This window comes from Leptinotarsa decemlineata, unplaced genomic scaffold (assembly GCF_025532065.1).
Source record: "Leptinotarsa decemlineata unplaced genomic scaffold, Ldec_3_MD MMD2_tig00026340_RagTag_RagTag, whole genome shotgun sequence".
Classification (NCBI taxonomy): domain Eukaryota; kingdom Metazoa; phylum Arthropoda; class Insecta; order Coleoptera; family Chrysomelidae; genus Leptinotarsa; species Leptinotarsa decemlineata.
The window spans coordinates 11,738,977-11,764,915 of NW_027412694.1; the positions used below are offsets into that span (position 1 = coordinate 11,738,977).

Consider the following 25,939-nt stretch of genomic DNA (forward strand, 5'->3'; position numbering starts at 1 on the left):
TGTTAGTAACGCAGCTTATGTCATCGCTGTCAAAATATTATTTGTTTATAAAAAAAAATCAAATCGCTGTTGTATTTTTCTCAAAGAATTTTGCATTGTATCAAACTAACTTAAGAATTCTGTGTATAAGAATTCGGTTTAACCTTTTTTTTTTAAATTTATTGACAACATTTGTGTTTAGTTTTTAGCATTTTACTTCTTTGACTAGTTCAATAAGTTTTCTCATGTATTTAATCTTGTAATTGTGTATGTGTGAAAATTATAATGATGAATAAAACTATTTCAATTTTAGCCAAATTTTTGAGCTGGCGATAAATATCTCTCAACTCATTTGATATGTTAATTTGTATTGGGAATTTATCGCTCTCCTTCATATACATATAGAGAATAAAACTGTTTGATGCTGCAAATAATAGTTCCAAAACCGTCTAATTTACATTACTTTACAGCAATTGAATATATAAGTTGCAATTGACGAAGGCTGATATATTACACGCTTGAGTAACAAATAGCATGTGCTAGCGCCGCAAAACTTGTACTGTGCTGTTGAACAAATTCTCTGGGATTAGTGTCATAGAAAGTCTCTGTCGGCTCTTTTTTGTATAATAGATCTACAAGTTTTCCTATCTAATAATCAAATAAGAAATACAAAATATTTGTCCTTTGAACATCATTGTATGATTTCATGTTTATCTTTTATATTTGTGGTAGGTTACAATGTACATTTGGATGTAAACCAACCCCCAAGGGTCCTCAGTGCTATTGCCCAGATGGAAAAAGGCCTGATGGCAATAAATGTGTTAATGTTGATGAATGTGAGTTTGATGATACTTGCGCCCAGCTATGTACAAACACAATAGGATCTTTTGAATGCTCATGCGTATCTGGTTACCAAGTGAACGGAACCGACTGCATTGCTATAAATGGTGAGTACGTAAAGAAAATATATACCTGATACATAATTCAAATTTGTAACAAAAAACCTAAAAATTATGATGTTCAAAAAATAAGGTGAATGTTCAAATTTTGCGGGCTACATACATTTGATTAGCGATTTTTAAAATTTTTTTATGTTGGTACACATCTCTTACATACGTTCACATTTTTAGATGTTTAGCATGTTTAGTTTGTTGGTGAGAGGCATAAAAGTTAGAAGTCATGAAAAATGAGAATTGAAACTTTCTATGTTTTTTACCACTCCTATTTGTAACTAAAGTTACTTTAGTTTCGTCCTATATTCAATCTACATATATCAACGGCTAGCCATGAAAATGCTAGGATTTATCAAATGGCTAACCCAAGAATTCACTGGCACAACTGCTATTAAAGCCCTTTATTGTTCACTGGTCCGTCCACACCTGGAGTATTGTTCTTCTGTCTGGTCCCCTCATTGTGTAACTTATATTAGGAACATCGAAAATGTCCAACACAACTTCCTCAGATACATAGTATATAAATCGGGTGTTCGTTGCAAGTATAAGTTGCTACTGCAATCTCTGAGTATGTCCTCCCTGGAAACTAGGAGGAAATAGAGAGATCTGACACTACTTTTCAATATTATTAACGGCAAATTCAGTTGTCCTGAACTCCTAAAAAAAATGTATCTACATGTTCAAAACCGCTCAACTCGACAGCAACAAACATTTCACGTACCATTTTATTGTTTGAACCACACATTCAATAGCTGCATTCCAAGAATCTTACGATTAGCCAATAGTAATGTTAATGTTGAGATGTTTAACATCTTGCATCATTTTTAAACTCAATTATGGAATACTGTGCTTTAATGTTTTAGTGTATAGTTTATGGTAGTATATGTGGTATGTTTTATTGTCGCTCACTGTTTTTTGTCGTTTAATACTCTAAAATTAACCTCTTTTTAGACTTTAAATTTACCGCTTTCAAGCTATTCTTAGTTGGAATTTGTCATTCAGTACCTTATCTGATTTTATTTTAATTATATTTTAACATTGTAATTTATACTTTAAACGGGCTTTCCCGTAAATAAATAAATAAATGTCTTATAAGACGAAACTGCAATAACTTTAGTCAAAAATAAAAGTGGTAAAAAACATAGTAGTAACCGCTACATCCATCAATTTATTGAAAGTTATGTGTTTTGCGTGTTCGTCCCAGTACATCAACAACCAATGAAAATGTTGAGAAAATGAAGAAAATTGTTAAATAGAATTGTTGAATTACTATTAGAGAAATTGCTGAGGATGTCGGCATATCGGTTAGTTAATGCAATGCTAGTTTTTCGTAAATTTCGGGCACGAAGCGTGTGGCAGCGAAGTTTGTTTCAAAATTGCTGAATTTAGACGTCAAAAAACCGTCCCATGAACATCGCTCTGGAATCGTTGAATGAGGTCAACGGCGATCCAGATTTTCTCAAAAGGGTCATAACTGGTGACGAATCATAGGTATATGTTTATTGCGGCAGTTGTATCGCCAACCTGTTGGATATAATCCAACGCCCTTCGTGGTATTAGCCAGGGGAGTAGTTGTTTTCTGATAGGTGTCAGTCCATTAACCTACTGTGTAGGGAGATGAGACTGGCCTGAATGAATTGTTCTTAGATAATTTGATTTATAGCCAGTCTACAAGTATGCCCACTGACTATATGTGAAAATATTACTTTGAAACCAAAGTCCAATCAATCCAATGGAAGAGCCCAGGAGAGCCAAGACCAAGAAGAGCACGCCAATTTCGATCAAATGTCAAGGTTATGCTCACTGTTTTCTTCAATTACTGTGGCATAGTGCATCAGGAGTTTTTGCCACATGGTTGTATGGTCAATAACGAGTATTATCTTGAAGTTATGCGGCGCTTGTGAGAAGCAATACGAAGAAAACGTCCGGTATTCTGCTTAAAAAGTGCATGGCTTTTGCATCACGATAATGCACTTGCTCACTCGTCATTGCTTGTTCGTAATTTTTTTGTTTGAAAACACCTTAATCGTGCCTTAGCCACCGTATTCACCAGATTGTACCCCTGTGATTTTTCATGTTCTCAAGATTGAAGAGTCCATGAAAGGACAGTGTTTTACGACGATGAAGGAGATAAATAGCAATCGTTGAGAAGATCTTAAGGACCAAAAAGTGCATATCAGAACAGCTTCGAGAATTGGAAAAAACGCTGCCACAAGTGTATTAAATATGAGGGAGATTATTATGGGGCGTACAAAATATTAATTGATGAATGAATGAATAATTTTTTGTGAAAAATAAAAATTCACCTTATTTTTTGAACAGACAGCGTATTCTGAATATGTAATAAACACTTTAGATCTTTGACATTGGGTCTTATTTAGAAGAATATTGTACTATTTTGTTTTTGTTTTTACTGTTTTAATATAATTAGGTGTAATTGATTTTTTTGTTTGAAATATTTCAATGCCAATATTTGAATTCATTTTCAATTATTTCTGTCTCTCTACATTTTTTACTGCAAGCAGGTAGATAGGTCAAACTGCCATAGATCTTAAAATGACAGCTAAACTTAAATGTTACATTCTTGACCACGTTAAACGCCAGCAAACAGCACTGTCTTGTGTTAGATCACAAATACTAGCTATGGTGTCGTCTACTATTGATATTGTTGAAATTAATATACTATTAAATGAAACTAGAAGAAATCCGTCAGTATTTTGATTCTGAATTTTTCATTAGTTGGTTAATGTTAAAATCCACCCATGAAAGAAACAATATGGTTAAGGGGTTTAAATTATTTACAACAAATGATTGCCTTATTGTCTTCACGAACGATAATAACTTGCTCCTTAAAACAATATCTTACAGTTCCAGCTTCAGAACCCCCATCTCTGATCTTCTCAACCCAAACGGAAATAAAAAGGGTTACCTTAGATGGAAAGGCTTTTCCTGGAAACTCTACTCTCCATCTTTTGAACAGCAATGCTTTGGAATTCATTCATCGTAATCACACAGTATGCTATGTCCATCACAATCTCACTAAAGCATCATTAGTTTGTGCCAATATTAACGATCTCAACAACCGCTGGGTCATGAGTTCTGATTCACCTCTATTGGAAATTGAGGCAATTCAACAGATGGTATTCGATTGGATAACAGGGAATTGGTACTTCATGGATGACCAAAGAGAGGTGATTATATATTATGTTTCTGTTGTTGAACAAAAATTTCATTCATTATTACTATTGAAAATTGTTGAAATATTTATTCAATCTTGTTTCTTTCTTTGCCTATAAAAACAATTGATTTTGAAATATACTAAAACCAACTGTTTGAAATTGTTCATAACAGTAATTTCACCAGGCTTTTGAAAATATAATTTTTCATTCCAAAATTGAATTTTTTTGCCTCTTGTTATTATAAATGATGTATTTTTTTAGGTGATTATTGTGTGTACAAATAACTTGCGCTGGTGTAACATGCTCATTGAGTACGATTTGAGTAAGCCACGGTCACTAGCACTTGACCCTACTAGCGGATATCTATTTTTCACTAAGTGGGGAAATTCAGCACCTATGTTAGAGCGTGTTGGTATGGACGGGCTTTCAAGAATGCCTATTGTAGATCACACAATTGTTTATCCATATGGAGTTGCAGTAGACTTTCCAAAGAAACGAGTGTATTGGATAGATACATACTTGGATTATGTGGAAACCGTAGATTATGATGGAAAGAACAGAAAAACAGTTTTGAGAGGTCCAAAGGTACGAAATTTGTATGGGATTTCAATTTTTCAGAATAAACTGTTTGTTTCATCGTGGTTTAATAATAGTATCTTCGAGTTGGATAAATCTGGACATGAGGAAAAGACACTTGTAGCAAATATGAGTAGACCATTTAATGTATATGTGTTCCATAGGCAGCGACAACCTGATGGTGAGTATATAATATATCAGTGAAAACAATAAATCAATTGGTTTACAAAATATCTATCCGTGGTCTTCTTATTTATATAGGAAACGATCTGCCTTCTCTTTAAAAGTAGAAATTTGTTTAACAACTTGGACGAGCCAATGTTTAAAACCAGGCAAAGATTCAGCTTCAATTTACCGCTGCCTTCTTTGTTTTTATTTAAAGATTCTATTATTTACAACGGTTTCTAAATGTTCAATCACCTTCCTCAAACTATAAGAACCATAAATGGCCTTAGTGCTCTTAAGAGAAAGCTGAAAGACTTGCTTTCTGAGAGACCTTATATAGCTTAGCTGAATTCTACAATGATAATTTCAATTGAGTATGACTATCTGTAATAGCTATGATATTTTATTGATTTAATTTAATTTATTTCATTTGATTGACCATGTTCTTATATTCTGAACGTTTTTATCAGGTTATTGTTATTTGCAAGTCTCTTTTCAGTTCATGTAATCACTTACTTTGTGATTATATTTATATTTTTTCACCAGGCTTCGTCAATAAGAATTTATTCTTCAGACAATAAAGTTTATATTGAATTAAAGTGAATAATCTTCCGAATAAAAATAAGATATTGAAAAATAATAGCAGGAAAATGACAATGAAGGTATGACAGCTCTTGCCTTTATTGGCAATGACAATAAAAAGTATATAAGCTAAAAAATCTGAAATTAGATTAAACCCAAAAAAATCTAGATGAAGAACTATACAATAATAATGATAATAACAATGATTTATTTTCCCGAAAAACATAAATGTTTATAGTATGGAAAAAAATAATTCAAAACTGTAACATAGCTAAGTACGAAGAGAATATAAAAAAAGATAGATCAGAACTGAAACTTAAAAAAAAGATGATTGAATACACTTGAGAATCTCAAACATTATTATCAACATACACATAAATACACTTTCTAATGATTTTCTCAGTTTGTGTATCAGTCTTGATATTTGGACTTGTAATGACAGTTATTTATTTTTCAGTGGCTCATCCATGTAAGTCAAATCATGACTGTGAACACCTTTGTATTCCTGTTTGGAATCGTCAAATAGCTATTAAAAAATGTATCTGTGCATCAGGCTATGTCCTTGTGAACAACACTAAATGTGCCATGAAAACGCCTTCAACTTTTTTGTTGCTATCGAAAAGCCGTCCATTTTCCATTAAAGCTGTAGATTTAGAGACTGGAAATGATGCCATGGTGCCACTGACAAGAATAGGACGACCTAAAGGTCTGGATTATGACGTGAAGACCATGTCAATTTTCTATTCTGACATACAATCCATGACCATAGAAATGGTTCCTATTAGCAACACGACCAACCACACGATTTTAGCAAAAAACGTACTTTGTGATGGTTTAGCTTTGGATTGGATCTCTCGGAATATTTACTGGACAAGTTTGGAGAAGAATTCGTTAGGCGTTATACAGTTATCAAATACTTCAGTATCCAAAACTCTCATTCAGAATGCTAATTTCACGCCGACGTCCATAGCAGTGGATCCTATAAGAGGTAAAAGTCAAAATCATTTTTCCAAATTTCATTTTGATGTAGTATGAGACCATAGTAGTGAAAAAGGGAAGAATTTCATTGGCATATAATAACTAAATAAAATGATATCATCCGACTTGAAGGAGGTGAAGAGCTGGTGCAATGCAAATTTACTCTCGCTCAATGCATCTAAAACGAATATAATATCATTCAAATATTCGCTTGATGAAATTCCAATAGACGCTGCCATATTACAAAATTAATTTAACACAAAATTTCCCGGTGTATTCATTGATAATAGGCTGAAACTTAATGAACACCTTAAACAACTCAAGAGTAGGATCTCCCCCGGATGTTATGCAGCTAGAGTGGTTTCAAATGAGTTGGGTTTCCATATCGCAAAGACCGTTTACCATGCACTTATTGAATCTCGACCACGTTATGGAATATCTTTTTGGGGAGCATGCGACTCATCCCTTCTCTCTTCTGTATTAATATTACAGAAGAGGTTACTGAGATGTCTCTGTAAAGTCAAACTCAGAGAATCGTGCAGGAACTTGCTCACTGCTAATAAAATTTTAACAGTCATTGCACTATTTATCCTAGAGACAGTTTGCCTTATTTATAAACATAAATCAAAGTTCAAGTTTGCTTCTACTCCTTATGCTACTCGTAATAGCAATTATATCTTTAGACTTCCTATCCCAACTTTGAATTTGATGGTGAAGAACCTACTTGTTTATAGACCCTATTATAGTTTGGAAGAGTATTTTAACAAATAACATAAACTTTATACATGGTGGTGTTTTATCTATACATTTTTAGAACTTTTTTATATTTACATTTATACATTTTTGAAACTTTTTTATATCTACATTTATGCTTTTTAGAATTTTTTCTATATCTACATTGTATTTCTTGGAATGTATCAATAAGATGCCATTCTTCGGACAATAAAGTATATTTTGATTTGATTTGATGTTATTCTACTAGATAATCATTATGGATGATTATTTGTTAATTTTAATTATTTCGTTGTTTTGATATTCCTTGTCTGTATTATTTAATATCCAATTATAAATTTCAATAAAAACTTATATTGTTGGATATTCAGTGGAATAAAAAATTTTTAAAAAAGCAAGTTTGGTAGTAACAGCACCAAGAAATGCAATTGCCTTTCAGTAAATATGACGAAAGAAGTTTGAATTTCTCAGACATAACTCGATGTACAAAAAACATACATATTCCATGATTCCAAAAATAATTCATTTAAATGTTTTAGAAAAAAACTTATGTATCTATAAGAAGTGCACACAAGCTACTACGATAATTTCAAAAACAAAAAACAAGCTCAGTGTTTTGCAAAGTTTGGCTTTGACTGTAAATTCATTTTCAAGAAAGTATGACTACACTGATGTCTCAATCTGCCTACTTCTCAGGTAGTGACATGCAAGGTTTTTCTGACTTGATGTCAGGGCCTCAATACGCATACTTAGCCTTCGCTAGTGGTACAGCCAAGTTTGATAGAAAGACAATACTTGAATCTATTGACAACACTTTCCCAGCCTTTCCCACCAGAACAAAAATTACTCAACGCGCGTCTCGACATACCAAGTGACCGTTTTTTTTTTCACCCCTTTTCGTAGCCAATTGTTGCCTATCCTTTACACTTGACTTAGCGTATATAGGTTCCTGCGGTTTGCCCACTTTCCTATGACTGCTAGTTCAATAGTTCTCTTCCATTAATTTATACAATATCATTCATTATCCATCATTCATTTACACGTATACTTACTAGATTTTTATCAAGAATTACATATGAATCAATTCATTTGAAGTAATATAAAATATATTCATTAATATTATATTTCAACAGGAGTGATGTTTTGGGCTCATTGGTCGAGTATGTCACCTGAAGATGGGAGGATCGATACTGCTCAAATGGACGGAAAAAACATAAAATCATTTATCACTAATGACATAGATTGGCCCACAGGTCTGGCAATTGATATTTTGGGAAAGAAGTTGTATTGGTCTGATAAACATTTACATTGGATACAGAGCATCAATTTAGATGGAAGTAATAGACAAACCGAAATCAAGATGGGTATAGATTCACCTTCATCTGTTAGCCTTGCTATTGGCGTTGGAATGCAAAAGCATTTATACTTCATTGAAATGACAAAAGGGTCTATCATGGCTTACAGAAATGAGACGGGTTTGAAGAAAATCTTTCAAGGAAATTTGCCTCTTTATGATATTAAATTGGTCGATGCCGACATACAAAAAGGTATGAAATCATTAAATCTGCCATATTGATTCTCAAAAAGATGAAAGTGGAAAGTAATCACAAACAAAATTGAGTTAGATAAAAACTAAAACCAATTTCGTTTCTCTTGATATTGATATTCTATATGGTATAATGATTTGAATAGTTTAAATACAGTTTGGTTACAGTAATTTCGTAAATATCTATAATTCTTACACATCTAAAATAAATACGATCCATCGATTTTCAGTTTTATTTTGTTTGATGGTTTTCTAATAATCTCATTTATAATTTTATTAAATATTACACTTAGATAAAAATATTACAATTAAAGTGGTTACATCTGAAGTTAGTAACAGTTTATATTTTCCTTCCTGTAAAGTTTATATTTCAATTGGGGTTAATTGCGGTTACAAGTAAGATAAATGATATGAAAAATTTTTGACTCATCGCCTTGCTGTGTACCTTTGAAAAATACTTTGAGATATGTATCTATAATAGAATATCTCACAAAGTACAAAATATAATAACTCTTGAACACACAAACAATAAGTCGTGCTTTAGGAAATCAGCTTCAGGTAGACACAATATACACAGACTCGTCAAAGGCCTTCGACAAGTTACACCACACCATACTCATTTCAAAACTCGATGAAATTGGTTTTCATTCAAATCTGCTACAATTCTTTCATTCCTATTTTACAAATCGGTCCCAGTTTGTCCCCACTCACTTTAAGTAAATGTAAATATACCATCTTGTGTAATAAACATACCACTTTTGACAATTATTTGATAAATGATTATTTACTTGTGCAAAGGTGTGGGAGTATTCTTTGACACTAAACTCTCATAGAGAAACATGTGACTGCTGTGAAAAGAATGTTAGGGCTTATATTTAGGAATTGTAAAGATTTCAAAGGCATGGAAAGTTTTATTACTCTTCTCAACTCATTTATCAGATTCCATTTAGAATATGGCTGTCTTATCTGGTCACCTATATATACTACACACATTCAATCGCTTGAATCTGTCCAACAACGGTTTAAGAAATATGTTATCTACAAACTAGATAATGCCTACCCCAGACAGGGAATAGTTAATAATATATTGTTGAAGCAATTTCATTTTCTATATTTTGAAGACAGAAGAACTTATCATTCTTGCATATTTATATACAAACTGGTAAACAATCTTGTCAACTCAACAAAGCGATTGTTTCAACTAGAGCAGGGGTCTCCAAATTACGGCCCGCGGGCCAAATCCGGCCCACCAGTTTCATCAATCCGGCCCGCGACAGCCAATGATTTACTGTCATCAATATGGCCCGCGGCAACCAATGATTACCTAATTGTTGTTACTATTGCTGTGATAAGTTGAAGAAGAAAACACAGAATGGTAATTACTCGGTTTTATTTACTTGCAAGGTAAAACTTAACGACAGAAATGATGACAAACAAAACTTAACTGAAGTATATAAGTTTAAGCATATTAATAACTAACAAATAATTGAATTGAATCACAGTAAAACAAAAACACTAATGAGATTTATGTAATTGTGATTTTCCACCGACAATACTTTGTAGTTGTGGATCAATTTTACTTGTACCAATTATCAAAACAGATTTAAGATGATCATCGGTTAATTGAGATCTGTAAAAGTTCTTTGTGTACTTCATTTTGGAAAACGTTTTCTCACACAAGTATGTAGTACCAAAAACAGAAAACAACCCACGAGCAAATTTATGTAAATTATCAAATTGTACCAATGGAAGACTTATAAAATTCCAACAAAGATGAATTTTGATATTTGTTCTTAAGCATATTACTGCACCGTAAATCAATAATTTCCATTTGGACTTCCGGAGCCAGGGTTTCAATGTTAGAATCAAAAGGATTTTGAAAAAGCTTAATTTCATTTGCAATGACATCAAAATCTGAAAAACGAGTATCAAAATTTATCTTCAAAGCACTCAAAGTTCCGATTGCAAAATTGACGGGAAATGCAGTCTCGTAGTGTGGCTGAATATTTCACATGTTTCAAAATGTGTGAAACATTTTTTACGTAATTGCGATTGAAATAGTATTATTTTTTGCTTGAAGGCAGATATTGATATTGGTGTATAAATCAGGGAGAAGCTGATTTTCTCCTTGCAATCTCAAATTCAGTTTGTTCATATGATTTGTCAAATCGACATAGAAGGCAAACTTCCACATCCATTCACTATTTGCTAAATCAGCAAAAGAGTGCTGCTTCTCATTTAAAAAAAAATCGATCTCTGCTTGAAGTTCAAAAAAGCGCTTAAGGACTTTTCCGCAACTAAGCCAGCATACGGCAGTATGATATGGTAAATCATTTTCTCCAATCTGTTGAATAAACTCGCGGAATTTTCGGTGATAAAGCCCAGTGGATCTGATGAAGTTAACAACTGATATGACTGGTTTTAGAACTTCAGACATATCCAAATATTTTCCGCACAAGGACTGTTGATGAATGATACAATGTAAGACTAATGGTTTTGAACCACCATCATTTTCTACAGCCTTTGACACAAGTGCAACCACTCCTTTATTTTTACCATACATATTTTTGCCTCCATCAGTTGTTATAGATTTCAAATTTCTCCATAGAAGGTTCTTTTTATTAATGGCATTTTCAACTCCCTTCAAAATGTCTTACCTGTTCGGGGCATATTTCTTCGGCTACTGCAATCAAGCATTCTTTTATCATTTCTCCATCGGTGAATGGTTTGCCACGTTTTCCGATTTTAAGAGCCACACGAAAGCTGGCGCGAGTTGCAGACTCTTGTTCAGTATTCGCTTTGGTAAACAAAGATTGCTCCGATTTGAGTCCGCATTTCAAAGCTTCAATTTTTTCCTTCCGCAAACTTCCTGTATACTTGGAGTAACTTTGAAGATGTTTTGATTCATAGTGTCGTTTAATGTTATTAGTATTTGAGAACAGCTATGGTTTCATTACAAATTAAACATAGCGCCTTATTACTGGACTCGAATCACAAAATACTGAAAGTTCCATTTTTCTTGGAACGTTCTGCATTCATAGTCGATTTTTCGCTTCTTTTTCATACTAACAAATCACACATAAAAACAATAAGTCAAATCGAAATACTTTTATTGACGGGTGTTACTTTATTTCACAATAGACAGTTTCGCTTCCTTCGCCTTTCCTACGCAGACTAACTCGCGGTTGCGCCGCTAGCCTTTTTATATGCAATTATTACTGCCATCTCGAGGTGATCGGAATACACTAGCTAGAACTAGAACATTCTCAAACCAACGCGGTAATTTCAAATATTTAATTACGCCTAATGCCACCTAACAGGTAGCTGAAAAAAATAGTACATAGTACCACTACTCGCCACTAGATGTCGTTAAGTGTCACAATACACAATAATAATTGAAATGCAAAAAAACCGTAAGTTTGCTTAGGTCACGCACTTTGCGACTATCCTAGTCTAGAAATATAGTTAAGGGCAGAAATTGACCTTTGGAACAAACTGAAAAAATCATTATGGCCCGAAGGCTTCAAAGTTTGGAGACCCCTGAACTAGAGTTTCATGTGCCAAGAATCAGTGATAGAACTGAACAATGTTTTTACCTACCAACACCGAGAACAAATATGTGATTCAAATCTCCCTTATTTGCAATGTGCTATAAATTAAATCAAGTCTGTCAGAAAGTAGACATTTATTCAAAACCATTGAATATATTCAGAAAAGAGATAAAAATATTATGTTTGGGGAGCAACAAATACTTATTTAAAATTTGTTTTTTATTCCGCAAAGGCTTTATTGTTACGATATATGTATATTTCCTGTATTCAACACATTTATCACAAAACGGTATATTATGTATACAAATCTTCAAAGACTTACTTGAAATTTCTTTTTTTTTCTTTTGAATATTCCATGAATGTATTACTATTACTATATTTATATATTTCCTATATTTAAACTTTCATCCCAAAATAGTGTACTCTGTCCTGTAATCGGGTTTAGGGCGTGTTTGGACAATATAAGTTTATTTTCCTATTACAATTCCATTATCAACATAACAGTATTGATAGATATTGATGCTTGTCAACAGGAGAAAATGGCTGTTCAAATTCCACCTGTCCAGAACTCTGTTTACCAATTCCCAGCAACAAATCAGTGTGTGCTTGTTCAGATGGTTTTGCGTTCTCCAACAACACTTGCGTCAAACTAGAAAACTACACTACACCATCTTTCTGCCCTTCAGATTCTTTCCAGTGTTTCCATAACCAGCACTGTATACCTAACACTTATCTATGTGATGGCGTTGACAACTGTAAGGATGGTTCAGACGAATCGTCGGATCCGGGAGGTCCTTGTGAACACGTGTCTTGCGGAGAAAGCCAGGTGAGGTGTGACAAAACCACTTGCATAGCCAAGCATTGGATTTGTGATGGCGAGAAGGACTGCTTTGATGGATACGATGAAAATCCTTCTTTGTGTTCCGAAATTTGTCTACCAACACAGTTTAAATGTAATAACTCCCGAAGATGTATACCAATGGTTTGGCGGTGTGACAATGTCCACGATTGTGGATTTGATGATCATAGCGATGAAACAGATTGCAGTAAGTATGTAGCAGTTGATGAAATAAAATCATAACTAGATTCAACGGGCTGCAAATAATAGTTGTAGTTAGGTGTGTTATCTCTCATGGTTTAATCCTTCGACCTAACTTTTCTCAACTCATAAGACATAATGATTAATGCAACGTATTAGATAAAAAGAAAACAAATTTTATATTTACTACTAATGAATTGAACTTCAACAATAATAGTAGTAATGATGAAGAACAAACAATGAAATATATTTCTTCAGAAAAGGTGTTCGAAATATCAGCTTCTCCTACACACAGGCGACACTTTTTCTGAATGTTCTTTGCCGAATTAATTAGTTCAGTAAGAGTGAGAGAAGAAAAACTTTGCATCACTGCTGCTTTCAATTAGTATCTAGAATTGGTCGGCAATTTGAAATTAAGATCTTTTAACCTTCCCCAGAGGTGAAAGTCCATAGGCGTTAGGTCCGGTGACCAGGCCGGCCAACGGTTGTGTCTCGGTTATCCAATTATTTCCAAAATTTGCAGCCAAAAATTTATCTTAAAATTACTAAATACCTCCGAGATGTGAGAGTGCCATTATAAATGAAAGGGCCGATAATTCTACCCGTAAAAACACTTGCCCACACACTAAACGTTACTCTTCCTTGACTTCTCTGCTCCAAAATAGAATGAGGATTTTGTTGTGCCCAAGAATAGCAATTGTAGCAGTTGAAAATGCCGACACTGTTCACGTAAGCTTCGTCTGTCCAAATACAATTTAACAAAAAATCATGCAATTGGTTACAACTCTCCAGGAACCACTGGCAAAAAGCCATGCAGCGTTCAAAATCTTCTGGTCTGATTTGATGAACTCTTCTGGTTATGTATGGCTTGAATTTGTGTTTTTTCAAAATTCTTGTAATGTTAGTTCTTAATAGGCCTATTGATATTTTCAAATTTCGCGTTGACGTTTTGGGATTATTTTCAACAGCTCCTAAAACGACTATTTCTTCCAACTCCTTATTCCTATTTGATTCATATTAGATTCATATTATTTTGGACTTTTATTTTCAAATTGACCACCATCAATTAGGTTGTGTCGCAATCTTGTGAGATTGTCTTGAAAAGGTTGTCTTCTCTCTGTATACCTCTCGTGATACAAATTGCTTGCTGCTTCTGCATTTTCCTCGGTCTGTAAAAAGCAGACTTCATACTTCTCCTCATACTTCATTGCAAATGTGTTTGAAAATGGAACAAAAACCTAAAAGCTATGTATTTCAATGATGAGTGTAGCAAAACATCAAGTGTGCTACATTTTTGGAAAGGTAATTTAGAGCTCTATTGAAATTTGCATGAATATACAGGGTGGCTAATTGAAAAAAATAAGTTTTTCATCGATAAATATTGATATCTCATTTGAAAAAGTAAGTTTTTTACACCATTGAATTCTATGTAAAAAAGTGCTTTGGAAATGTCTTCATAGAAACAAGAAATTTTTGACAGGCAAAAAGTTAGAGCAACTTTTGGAAAATGCACATTTCCAAAAAACATGCTGTATCTCAGAAACGATGATAGATATCCATATGCGGTTTTCACCATTAAGTTTTTGATAAAATTTGACCACCAGACACAGCCATCAGTATTCATCAATCTAGTTTGAAAACAGGGGTTTCCCTTTGAAATTGTCCAATTTGGCTCATTCTGCACATCTACCTGCCAAAGTTATATAAGAAATTAAATCAGTTTCAAAGAAGCTGATGTAAATGATATGACTTGGTTCATTATATTATTGTTTCAATTTATTACCTACGTTCTACTCAGGATTTGAAAATTAGAGGGAAATTCATACAAAGCACACATAGCACCAATATTCTTTAGATTTCACTAGTGCAATTTGCCATTACCAACTTGTCATCAATTTCTAGTAAGTTTTGAAACAGAACTCTTGTTGACCATATTCTAATAAACATTTTTCCTAGGCTTTGTTGATTAAAGGTGAAGCATGTGGCGATAAATAAATCTATTGGAAACACTTTTTCCACCCCAGATGATGCTATCTTGGTCAGCAAAACGGGTTATTCTGGTGTGGGAAAACATAGCCATATCATATATCAAGCACCATTTTTATTGTAACTGTAATAATTTTCTTTACACCATCAGTTACAAGAAAGCATTTGAAAATTCAGTTCACTTCGAGGCCTGAATGTGCACAATAAACTGCCTAGGGACATAAAATAACAGAAAGTTTGTTTGAAGGTGGTTGACAATGTTTCGTGGTGCATCTCATCAGTTCGTACTTCCATTGTCTAATACGATATAAATTGATTTGAAATCCCCGAAAGAACCTGTTAAAATTAAAAAAGAGATTAGCTGAAAAATAACAATTATATTAAGCAAAAAAAAAACTGAAATTACAATGAAATAAAATACAAGCAACAACAAAAAAATTGAACTAACACGAGAAAAAAAATTTTAAAAGGATTAACAAGAAATAAAAATTAAAAATCAAAAGATTACAAACCAAGTTACTTCACTACTTGGATTAACAAGAAATAAAAATTAAAAATCAAAAGATTACAAACCAAGTTACTTCACTACTTGGTTTGTAATCTTTTAATTTTTATTTCTTGTTAATAATTTTTTTAAATTTTTCTTCTCGTGTTAATAGTTCAATTTTTTAGTTGTTGCTTGTATTTTATTTCATTGTAATTTCAGTTTTTTTTTGCTTAATATAATTGTTATTTTTCAGGCTAAACCTTTTTTTAATTTTTACAGATTCTTTCAGGGATTTCAAATCAATTTATATCATATTAGACAATGGAAGTCCGAACTAATGACATAACAGAAAGTCTGAATACCTTTGATAACAAATTGAAAAAAAATTTGCTCTGTCATGACTCGAGATCTCTTATAATAACAGAATGTTTGCTGTTAAGTATTAGAACATACAACAGAACTACTCACTGAAAACTATCCATTCAGAGAACACCCATTTAGAGAGCACTGTAAATATTAGGTTTCAATCTTAGATCTGCAGAGAAAATCATATATTACTCAAATCATATATTGCTCACAATTTGGTGTCCTTCATATAATGTGGATATTGATATGCTTGAAAGTGTTCAAAACAAGTTTTTAAGGTTCTCTGCATACAAACTGGGATATCATATTGGCGAATCTAATATTTAAAAATGGATGTTTGTTGGTTGGTTGGTTGGTAAGTGAATCGCTCAACCGATCGTGATGAAACTTGACATGTTAGGTAATTTTTCATAGAGAAGGTTTTTAGGCTATCAATTTTTTTGTAACTCGCCACTAGATGGCGCTGTAGAACATTTTTTTTTGAAAACACTATTCTATAACGCTGCGCACGCCTAAGTTCGTTGATTCTGTTGAAATATTGGAACAGCAACGATACAACAACATAGTACTATTTTGTACGACAACTACCAAATTCTACGCGGGCGAAGTCGCTGGCAACAGCTAGTAAAACTATAAAATTATATTGGATATTCTTAACTTGAATACTCTGGTTCATAGAAGATTAGAATCAGGTATTAAAGTAATTCACAGAATAATCAATGATAGCATTAATTCCTCGGGATTTGTTGAACTTATAACTTTAAAAGTGAATCCAAAGAGAACAAGAAATACAGAAATCTTCAAAGTACTCTTTCATCATACCAACTATGGCCAGAATGAGTCTATAGGTAGAACTTTTACAACACTTACCATGTGGATTTAAAACTTTTTAATTTTTCTTTGGAATCACTCAAATAGACTAAAAAGATTGTAATTGATTGTCTTATTTTTGCCTTTCTTTTTTTATATCTTACATCTAGCTGATAGTTATAGTACGTATGTGTGGATTTGTTAATTATTTTGTAAAAAATTGGCAATGCCGTAAATAAATAAATAATGCCATATAATTCATACATGAAGTTTTATACACCACAGTATTAAAACTTGTCAGTATAATCAATTACAGATATTCTAAACACAAATAGGAAAAAAATACAGGTGTTTTTAAACTTATGACTTGAACGTCATTCTTCTTGGATTAGAAAAATGTACTTATGTTGAATGTTAAAACTCCCAATACACTTGGATATATTTACAGAAGAACTAGCACATTCATCTAAATCAATTCCCTTTTGGTTGGGAAAAAAAATAATCGGATTCACTGCTTTTTTATTTCAGTATATTTACATTTATCATTTTGATCTGTTTCAAGAGAACTCTACCTGCGAAATGAACGAATTCATGTGTAAAAGCGGCCGGTGCATAGCGGCCGATTTCTACTGTGACTCAATAAAGGATTGTGATGACGGTTCTGATGAAGAAGGTTGTCTCACCTGTGATCCCCAATTAGAAATACCTTGTAAACCTTTAGATACATGTCTTGCAAAAAGTGCTCTTTGTGACGGAAAACCAAATTGTCCTGATGGATCAGATGAGAAAGACTGCGGACCCAAAATCGAATGTGAACCTGAGGAGTTCATGTGTGCAAACTTTGAGTGTATTAGAAAGGTGAGCAAAAAAAACATACAAATATCATACATCTGGATAGTTCAACACACCACATCTGAATTTTATTTTTCATTTTTGAAAATATGCTCATTATGGAAAGTAATATTTGATTATGGTAGGTTACAAATGTAGATTAATATCTATATTTCCAATACATTAATAATTATTATCTTCTAGGTGAGAATTTAAGTACTTTCGTACTTGATCAAAAACGGTATGATAGATTCTCATTAAAATATATTCAACACTGATTAGTTTGATTATCCAATGTATTTCTATAAAATCTATTTTTTTTTTCTAAAATATCAATATATCCATACAAAATAAGGAAATGAATCAATATCACAAAGTATGGGCTTTTACTAATCATATTCACTTTAAACTCGATTAATTTAACGGCTCTGATACACTTATAATAATGATAGTAGGAAAAATTAATAATTCAAAACTATAACATATCTAGTACGAGCAGAGAAGCAAAGTATCGGCCTTTTGTAGATGAACATGTTAAGCAACAATGTTGCATTACATCACATGTTCTTCCACCAATGAAATAGATTGTAACATGTTTTTTCATTCAAATATCTTCGATTTTCAAAAATGACCCTTATCAAGTTCATCCACTAATCTCTTCAATATTATCTGGTACTTGAATAAGGTAAAGTAGCTCTGTTTATTTTGAATAAAAAAAAATCTGGGTAATTCTTTTCATAATAAATATCTACGGATTTTTTGAATTGTAGGTTTCAAATGTCTACTCGATGATATTGTGTAGGTATCTTTTTTGATAGTTATTATAGATGCAATAGTGTGTCATCAGGGAAAGTCAGCATAATTTTGCTGAAATTTTAATTGAAAAAAGAATTTATGTCAGATACTACATGGATTCTTTATTTTTCGTCATTGAAATAAGACAAGACTTATCAGACTAGTCAAGATTCATTCTCTCCGCAAATACATACATACAATCAATCATCCTTATTTTTTAATTAGTTTTTATGAGTCTAATTTGAACTCATATTCATTCAATAAAATCGTAATGAACTCCATTTGAATCAGTGCACATTTGCCAAGGTAACACAAGTCGATTAATTTCGTCAGTATTAAAAGTGTATGATCGGGATTCGATGAAGTCGTTTTTTACCTAGGAGATTGGCGAAAGTTTCACTGGTGACAATGGTATTAAAGTTTTTGGAAAGATGGTAGTCGGTTGGCGAGAGGTCTTGGGAGTTTAATTTTCGGACGGTGATTTGTTAAACGTGCGGACGAGCGTTGTCCTGGAGCAGGATCGTACCTCTTGCGTAGACCAGTGCCGGCTGCTGCTGATGCAATTTTTGGTACATTTCGTCGATTTCCCCACATTAGGACTCTGCTGAGAAGGTTTGGCCGGATTGCAGAAAGTTATGGAGAATTACACCAGCCGCTGACCAATCACTGTCCTGAAAGTCTCCTGTTGTCGTAGAGAATCCACTTTTCATAACACGTGGCGATCCGATCCAAAAAAGGATTGTTTTGATTGCGCAAAAGCAGAGAAGAACAGACTTTGAAATGTGACAATTTCTGTTGATTGTTCAAATCATGGTGCACCCACTTTTCGGGCTCATTGACCTTTCCAATACGTTTTAAACCATCAAAAACCCAGTTCTTGCGCCTTTTCACGCACTGTTTGTGATGAAAAAACACATATTATTTAAACCAGTGGTTCTTAACCGTATAGTCATGCGGGACCATTTGACAAAATTTCTGTCAGGCCATGGACCACCAAGTTGGTTAATTAGTTTTTAGTTAATATAAAGTACCTTACGATAACTACAAATGAATACAGTACAGTAAATACATGGAATGGTTGTTCTAATTCATCTATAAATAAAATACGCATAAAATTATTTAATGTCCTTTAATCATTAGGTAAAATCTGTAACTGTAACAAAAATTGCATTATTAATTAATGTGATTTTTGTGATTGCACACTCTTTATTAAATTCTGAATCCTTGGTTCAGTGTCATAAACTTAAACGCATATCAGCAGTGGCATCCAACCGATCTTGGTGCTTGTTTTTAATAATCAAAAGCGCTGAAAACATAGATATGTCGAAGAAAATAAAGTTAGGTAACGAATGCTTGTCTCAAAGTTGTGGTAGAGAAATTGCCTTTTGGTTCCAAAATTTTTCAAGATTAATTCCTGATTCGAATGTATCTTTTTAGTTGCTGTCGTGTAGTATATCAATTACTTCTTGAACTTCATCAGGCACTTCAGAAACGTTTACAATAAATGGATGGTTTTTGAATACTTTTATCTTCGCAGTCGAGAAAATAGCTATTGAATTCAATTTTTAAGTTTTTTAAATGTAATATGTTCTTTTGTATTTCTCCTTTAATTTCAACAGTCTGTCCATCAATAATTTGATTAAGCTTATCAAACACATAAAAGTTATTACTTTCGACGTTGTTGATCCATACCTCGATTTTAGCGATAAACGCACTAATTTTATCTTCATAAGCAAAAATATTGCCCATGCCTTGCAACTTCGAATTTCCCGACTCTTGCAGTAGAAGGTTTAATTTATTTAGTTGCAAAAAATCGACCAAATAAGCAAAATGTATTTGATATTTGAACTCGCTGAACTGATCCAACATCTCTTTGTTTTCCTTGTTAGTTAAAATATTTTTACTTTCTCTCTCAGTTCGTACAACCTCAATAACATGTTTCCTTTGGAAAGCCAAGGCATTTCCATGTGGAAAAGCAAAGTTTCATGTTCAGAGTTCATATCAGAACACAGTTAAGTGTGCTACATTTTTGAAAAGTTAATTTGTACCTCTATTGAAATTTGCATGAATATACAGGGTGAATATAGTTGCTGTCGTGTAGCATATCAATTACTTCTTCTTGAACTTCATCAGGCACCTCAGAAACATTTACAATAAATGGATGGTTTTTGAATACTTTTATCCTCGCCGTCGAGAAAATAGCTATTGAATTCAATTTTCAAGTTTTTTAAATGTAATATGTTCTTTTGTATTTCTCCTTTAATTTCAGCAGTCTGTCCATCAATAATTTGATTAAGCTTATCAAACACATAAAGGTTATTACTTTCGGCCTTGTTGATCCATACCTCGATTTTAGCGAAACACACATTGATTTTATCTTCATAAGCAAAAATATTGCTCCTGCCTTGCAACTTTAAATTTCCGACTCTTGCAGTAAAAGGTTTAATTTATTTAGTTGCGCAAAAAATCGACCAAATAAGCAAAATGTATTTGAAATTTGGACTCGCCGAACAGATCCAACAACTCTTTGTTTTCCTTGTTAGTTAAAATATTTTTACTTTCTCTCTCAGTTCGTACAACCTCAATAACATGTTTCCTTTGGAAAACCAAGGCATTTTCATGTGGGAAAGCAAAGTTTCATGTTCAGAGTTCATATCAGAACACAATTGTTTGAAGAGACGAGTATTGAGTGCATTCTTTTTAGTGAAATTTACTACTTTTATAGCTATTTTCATCGTCAAAGCAAAGCATTCGGGAAGCTTCTTGGCAACTAGTGCTTGACAATGAATAACGCAGTGCGTCGTAATTGCAAACGAATTTTTGTTTTTTATCAGTGCTGCAAGACCAGAGCGAGAACCAAGCATAGCAGGAGCACCGTCCGTACAAAACCCCGGAAGTTGTTCCCACATAAGTCCATGTTTTTCCATATATTGACTTATTGCATCCATAACATATGCACCTTGTGACGTCGTTTCAAATTCTTGAGAATATGGTTACTCTTCTTCAAACATTTCAGCGACGGGTCGCATTGTATCGTGTCGACTCATCTAACATATTTATTAGGATAGCTCCGCAAACCGCTTGGGATGCTTCCAGGGACCACAAGTGGATCGCGGACCACCGGTTAAGAACCACTGATTTAAACGGACAAAACTTATGGAACACCCTAATATAATGTTTCATCACAGATTTCAATAAAAATTTTAGTAAAAAATTTATCGCATGTTAAATTAAACAATGAATAACAGTACAAAAGTTATGTTATTCTGGTGGTTGGAAAGTAGAACTAATGTTTTCGTCAATGGAGCAGTAAGCATTCTCACATAAATGTTTTGAAAGTGTGTTCTAGAAAACTGCAAATTGTCAATCTCTTCAAATATTATAAAATAGGGCCCCATGATATATACATGATATATATATATATATATATATATATATATATATATATATATATATATATATATATATATATATATATATATATATATATATTGTAACGAATTAAAGAATTAACTGTCTTAAACAAATTTATTTTAACAATACTTCACTATCACAACTAATTTATTTACACCACTCAGTAACTAACGCTTAATTTATCTTCACCGTTTGTTAACCGCTCGAATCGCTTTCTTGGTACAGACTGCTCTTCGGGACGATTAGCGACGTTTTAATATCGTCAACGAACGTTCCGGATCCCTCTGCGGATTTCGGGACCCATCCGGAATTTTCGCGGTATGCGTCATACTGGGAACCGGTCATGGCCGGCTTCAGATTCATTACATTGCCCCCTCCTTAAAGACGTTTCGCCCCGAAATGTCATCCTTGGCGTGTGTCGATACCTGCAGAACTCTCCATATTTGCACTGTGAAGTTCGATGGAAGTAACACTCCACAGTCTTTATGCTCGGTCGTGGAAGATGGTTACCACACACCAAAATCTGGATGCCGCTGGATCTGAAGATCGTTTCCAACATGCTTCTCACAATTCTCCAGTCCAGCCTGTCGAGCCCAGAGGCTAATTTCGGGATCGCCAACTCCACGAGATTTTGGTCGAGCATCGTCTCCTTCAGCCTAGTAAGACTCCTCCAGACATCTTCATAGGATGGTTTGTCTCGAGAATGCTTTTTGGTCACCAAGTAGAAGATGTTTCTCTGACCCTTCTTCAACTGCAGCACTCCTCCGACTTCTGGATTCTGTTCTCGTAATGTTTGAAGCTGACCGAATTTCTTGTTGAATACCACAGCGAATCGCTTTCTTGGTACAGACTGCTCTTCGGGACGATTAGCGACGTTTTAATATCGTCAACGAACGTTCCGGATCCCTCTGCGGATTTCGGGACCCATCCGGAATTTTCGCGGTATGCGTCATACTGGGAACCGGTCAGGGCCGGCTTATATTATATTCTCCTGCTGAAATTGCATATAAAATGATTTAGAAGTATTAACATATAAACCATTTTTGGTACATCATTGATAAAAGTTATAAAAATAACCATTCTTTTTTTGGATACTTCTTGCCAATTGAATATTTTTTATTTTCTATTTGAATTTTCATTCGTTGTTTTCAACTGGTATTCTACGTGATATATAGATAGTTTTTCTGATTTTTGTAATTTTTATATGGATTAGGTATGTTAGTAAAAGATAATATGTGTAATATTAGTTTGAAATTTTGTTAAAACTATTCGGATAGATTTCCGCGGTCAATATTTGACATACTGTTGTCCGGGTTGAACCTCGTTTATAATTTTCATCTTTTTGACGTTTCGGCTCCTGCTTTGGAGCCATTTTCAATAATTACTTGGAACTACTTACATGACTCGAGGAAGAGGTCGCAATCTCCCTTGCCCCCCAAGTCTCGTCACTATCTCTGTGCTTGCTGTGTTCAGCTCTAAGTTGGCACTGGTGAATCCCAAGACCAGCATTTTTTCTGATTAGGGAGCATAACAACATATTTTATATTTATAGTCTCTTAACTATGTTGAACTGTACGCTGTTGTTATATTTTTAATAAAAAAAAAAACAAAAAAAATTTGCTGTTCGGGGTCAATATTTATATTGTTGGATAGGTATAGAGAGGTGTATTGTGTCAGACCGGACACAGCTGTCCGGTGGATCTTAAATTGAAATCAATATGGGAATGATCAAAGTAGTATTTACCTATTCATCTCATAATTTTTATGGAATTATTTTCCAGTAGCTTGACTGCAATAATCTTTTTCGAGTTTATATACAGTGTGACCCATTTTTAATGGAAACACCCCCCTAAAATTTGAAGTTGTAAATCGATTTTGATATTTTTTTTTAAATGTCAAATACTAAAAGGTCTACCTTGGGACAAAATTTGAAATGTTTATTAAAGTTTCAGGGCATACTACGATATTTTTTCTTAGTCGAAAATCGGGATTTTTTATTAGCGATTTTTTTATTGAAAAAAATCACTACGCCACTGGATTCAGAGTGCCTCAAAATTTCATGAAAAAATATTCATTAACAAAGTTATGACAACTCAAAAATTCAAAATCTCACACAGCTAACAGTCACAATATATCATTTTTTTTATGATTTCAATAATAAAGTGCCGCCAGATGAAAAAAAAACAAATAGCGTAAATATTTTCAATGAAAATTACACAATTCAACTAACAATGAAGCAAAAAATTTTAATAAACGCAACTAATAACTAATTATTGAAATGTTTCGATTCAGTGCAACAATTAATTCTAACTCATATTCTAGTAGCCTCTACTAATCCACCACGTATTTCGATATATGTGTCGTAGCGCTTACGAATGTTTCTGATTACGTTCCTTGGTTCTTGAGGGCTAATATCTGCACATACCTGTCGAATTCTTGCACAAAGTTCATTTCTATCTCTTGAGCGGTTTTTGTAAACCTTTTGTGTGAAAAAGTCCAAAACTGTGAGGTCTGGAAATCTGGGTGGCCACTCTATAAACGGACTACCACGGCCTATCCTTAGGTTTGGAAAATGTTCGTTAAGCCATTGCCTCACAGCTCTGGCATAATGAACTGAACACCCATCTAACTGGACAATTAAATTTGATCGTTCATCGATTGGCAGCTCGTCAATATCCCACACCAGAAGTTGATTTTTTGGGAATACTGGCTTTTACAGTTTATTACCCAGTTAGGATTATCCGCTACCCAATAGCGACAATTCTGTGATGACACTACTCCATTTGTAGTGAAAGTGGCTTCGTCGGTATATAAAATATTTTTTAGGAAATTTATATATTTTAAATATTCCCCTTGGAATATATATATATATATATATATATATATATATATATATATATATATATATATATATATATATATATATATATATATATATATATAAATCGATTTAATTCGTGAGGTTGCAGTCAATTGCTGGGCTGTTACAAAGAAAACTCTTTGTTATATGTCAAGCTTTCGGTATATTTCACACCTTCGTCAGGACAACTACAATAATAAGATTATATATCTTGTAAAAAATATATAAATATGGAGAACTTACTAACGTGAGAATAAAATATAAAATGGTTCAAGAACAGATAAAAAAACATTAATAAATGACAGTTAATAAAAATTTTGGCTGACAATGTCAAGTGGGAAAATTCTGAATGATACTCAAATTACTAGATTTTTTATTTTCTTTATCATATTTCAGTAGGTACGTGTAAATTTTGCTGAGACTATCAATATCAGTTCGTTTATTCATTGAATGTTCTTCGTTATTAATATGTATCATTTCCAAAAATATTCTCCGAATTAACATGTTCTGTTAATGCACAAGAATTAACATTTCGTCTACAGTCGCTCTTATGGGAAGTGATGCGACTACTTAGAGGTCTAGATGTTTGTCCTATATATGTTTTAGAACAATCCATACAAGAAATTTTGTATACTAAATTGGATTTTTGTTTATTTGAAATTGGAGCTTTTACTTTACTGTATAATTTAGATATAGAAGTGACATTTGTTTTAGATATTTTGAGGTTATTATTTCGGAATACATTAATTAATTTTGGTGTCAATTCTTGAATATATGGACTGCAACCTCACGAATTAAATCGATTTATAGTTAATCCAGTCACTAATTATTCACTATATATATATATATATATATATATATATATATATATATATATATATATATATATATATAATATAAACAATATTCCAGGCGTCTTGCTTCGTCGCCTTCTTGAGGTGTGTATAAAAATTTTTGCTTGAAAGGTTTAATATTCTTCGCCTTGCGACATCTCCGGATAATTTCTCGTGGAATATTCAAATCTAAAGTGGCATTCCTTATACTGGCATTAGGATTATTTCCGAAATAATCTAAAATGATTTGATCATTCCTGTTTCGTCTTTGTACAGG

The 25,939-nt window shown here is 33.1% G+C and overlaps 1 protein-coding gene across 1 annotated transcript in view; it reads left to right on the plus strand.

Moving 5' to 3' along the window:
* LRP1 (LDL receptor protein 1) overlaps nucleotides 1-25,939 on the plus strand; it is a 97,574-nt gene that overhangs the window by 13,368 nt on the left and 58,267 nt on the right. Inside the window, exons 4-10 of the mRNA XM_074183572.1 lie at nucleotides 712-926; nucleotides 3,801-4,123; nucleotides 4,373-4,868; nucleotides 5,892-6,422; nucleotides 8,278-8,691; nucleotides 12,775-13,287; nucleotides 17,492-17,787. Of these exons, the coding sequence (XP_074039673.1) occupies nucleotides 712-926; nucleotides 3,801-4,123; nucleotides 4,373-4,868; nucleotides 5,892-6,422; nucleotides 8,278-8,691; nucleotides 12,775-13,287; nucleotides 17,492-17,787 (2,788 nt within the window). The remainder of the gene's footprint in view (nucleotides 1-711; nucleotides 927-3,800; nucleotides 4,124-4,372; nucleotides 4,869-5,891; nucleotides 6,423-8,277; nucleotides 8,692-12,774; nucleotides 13,288-17,491; nucleotides 17,788-25,939) is intronic.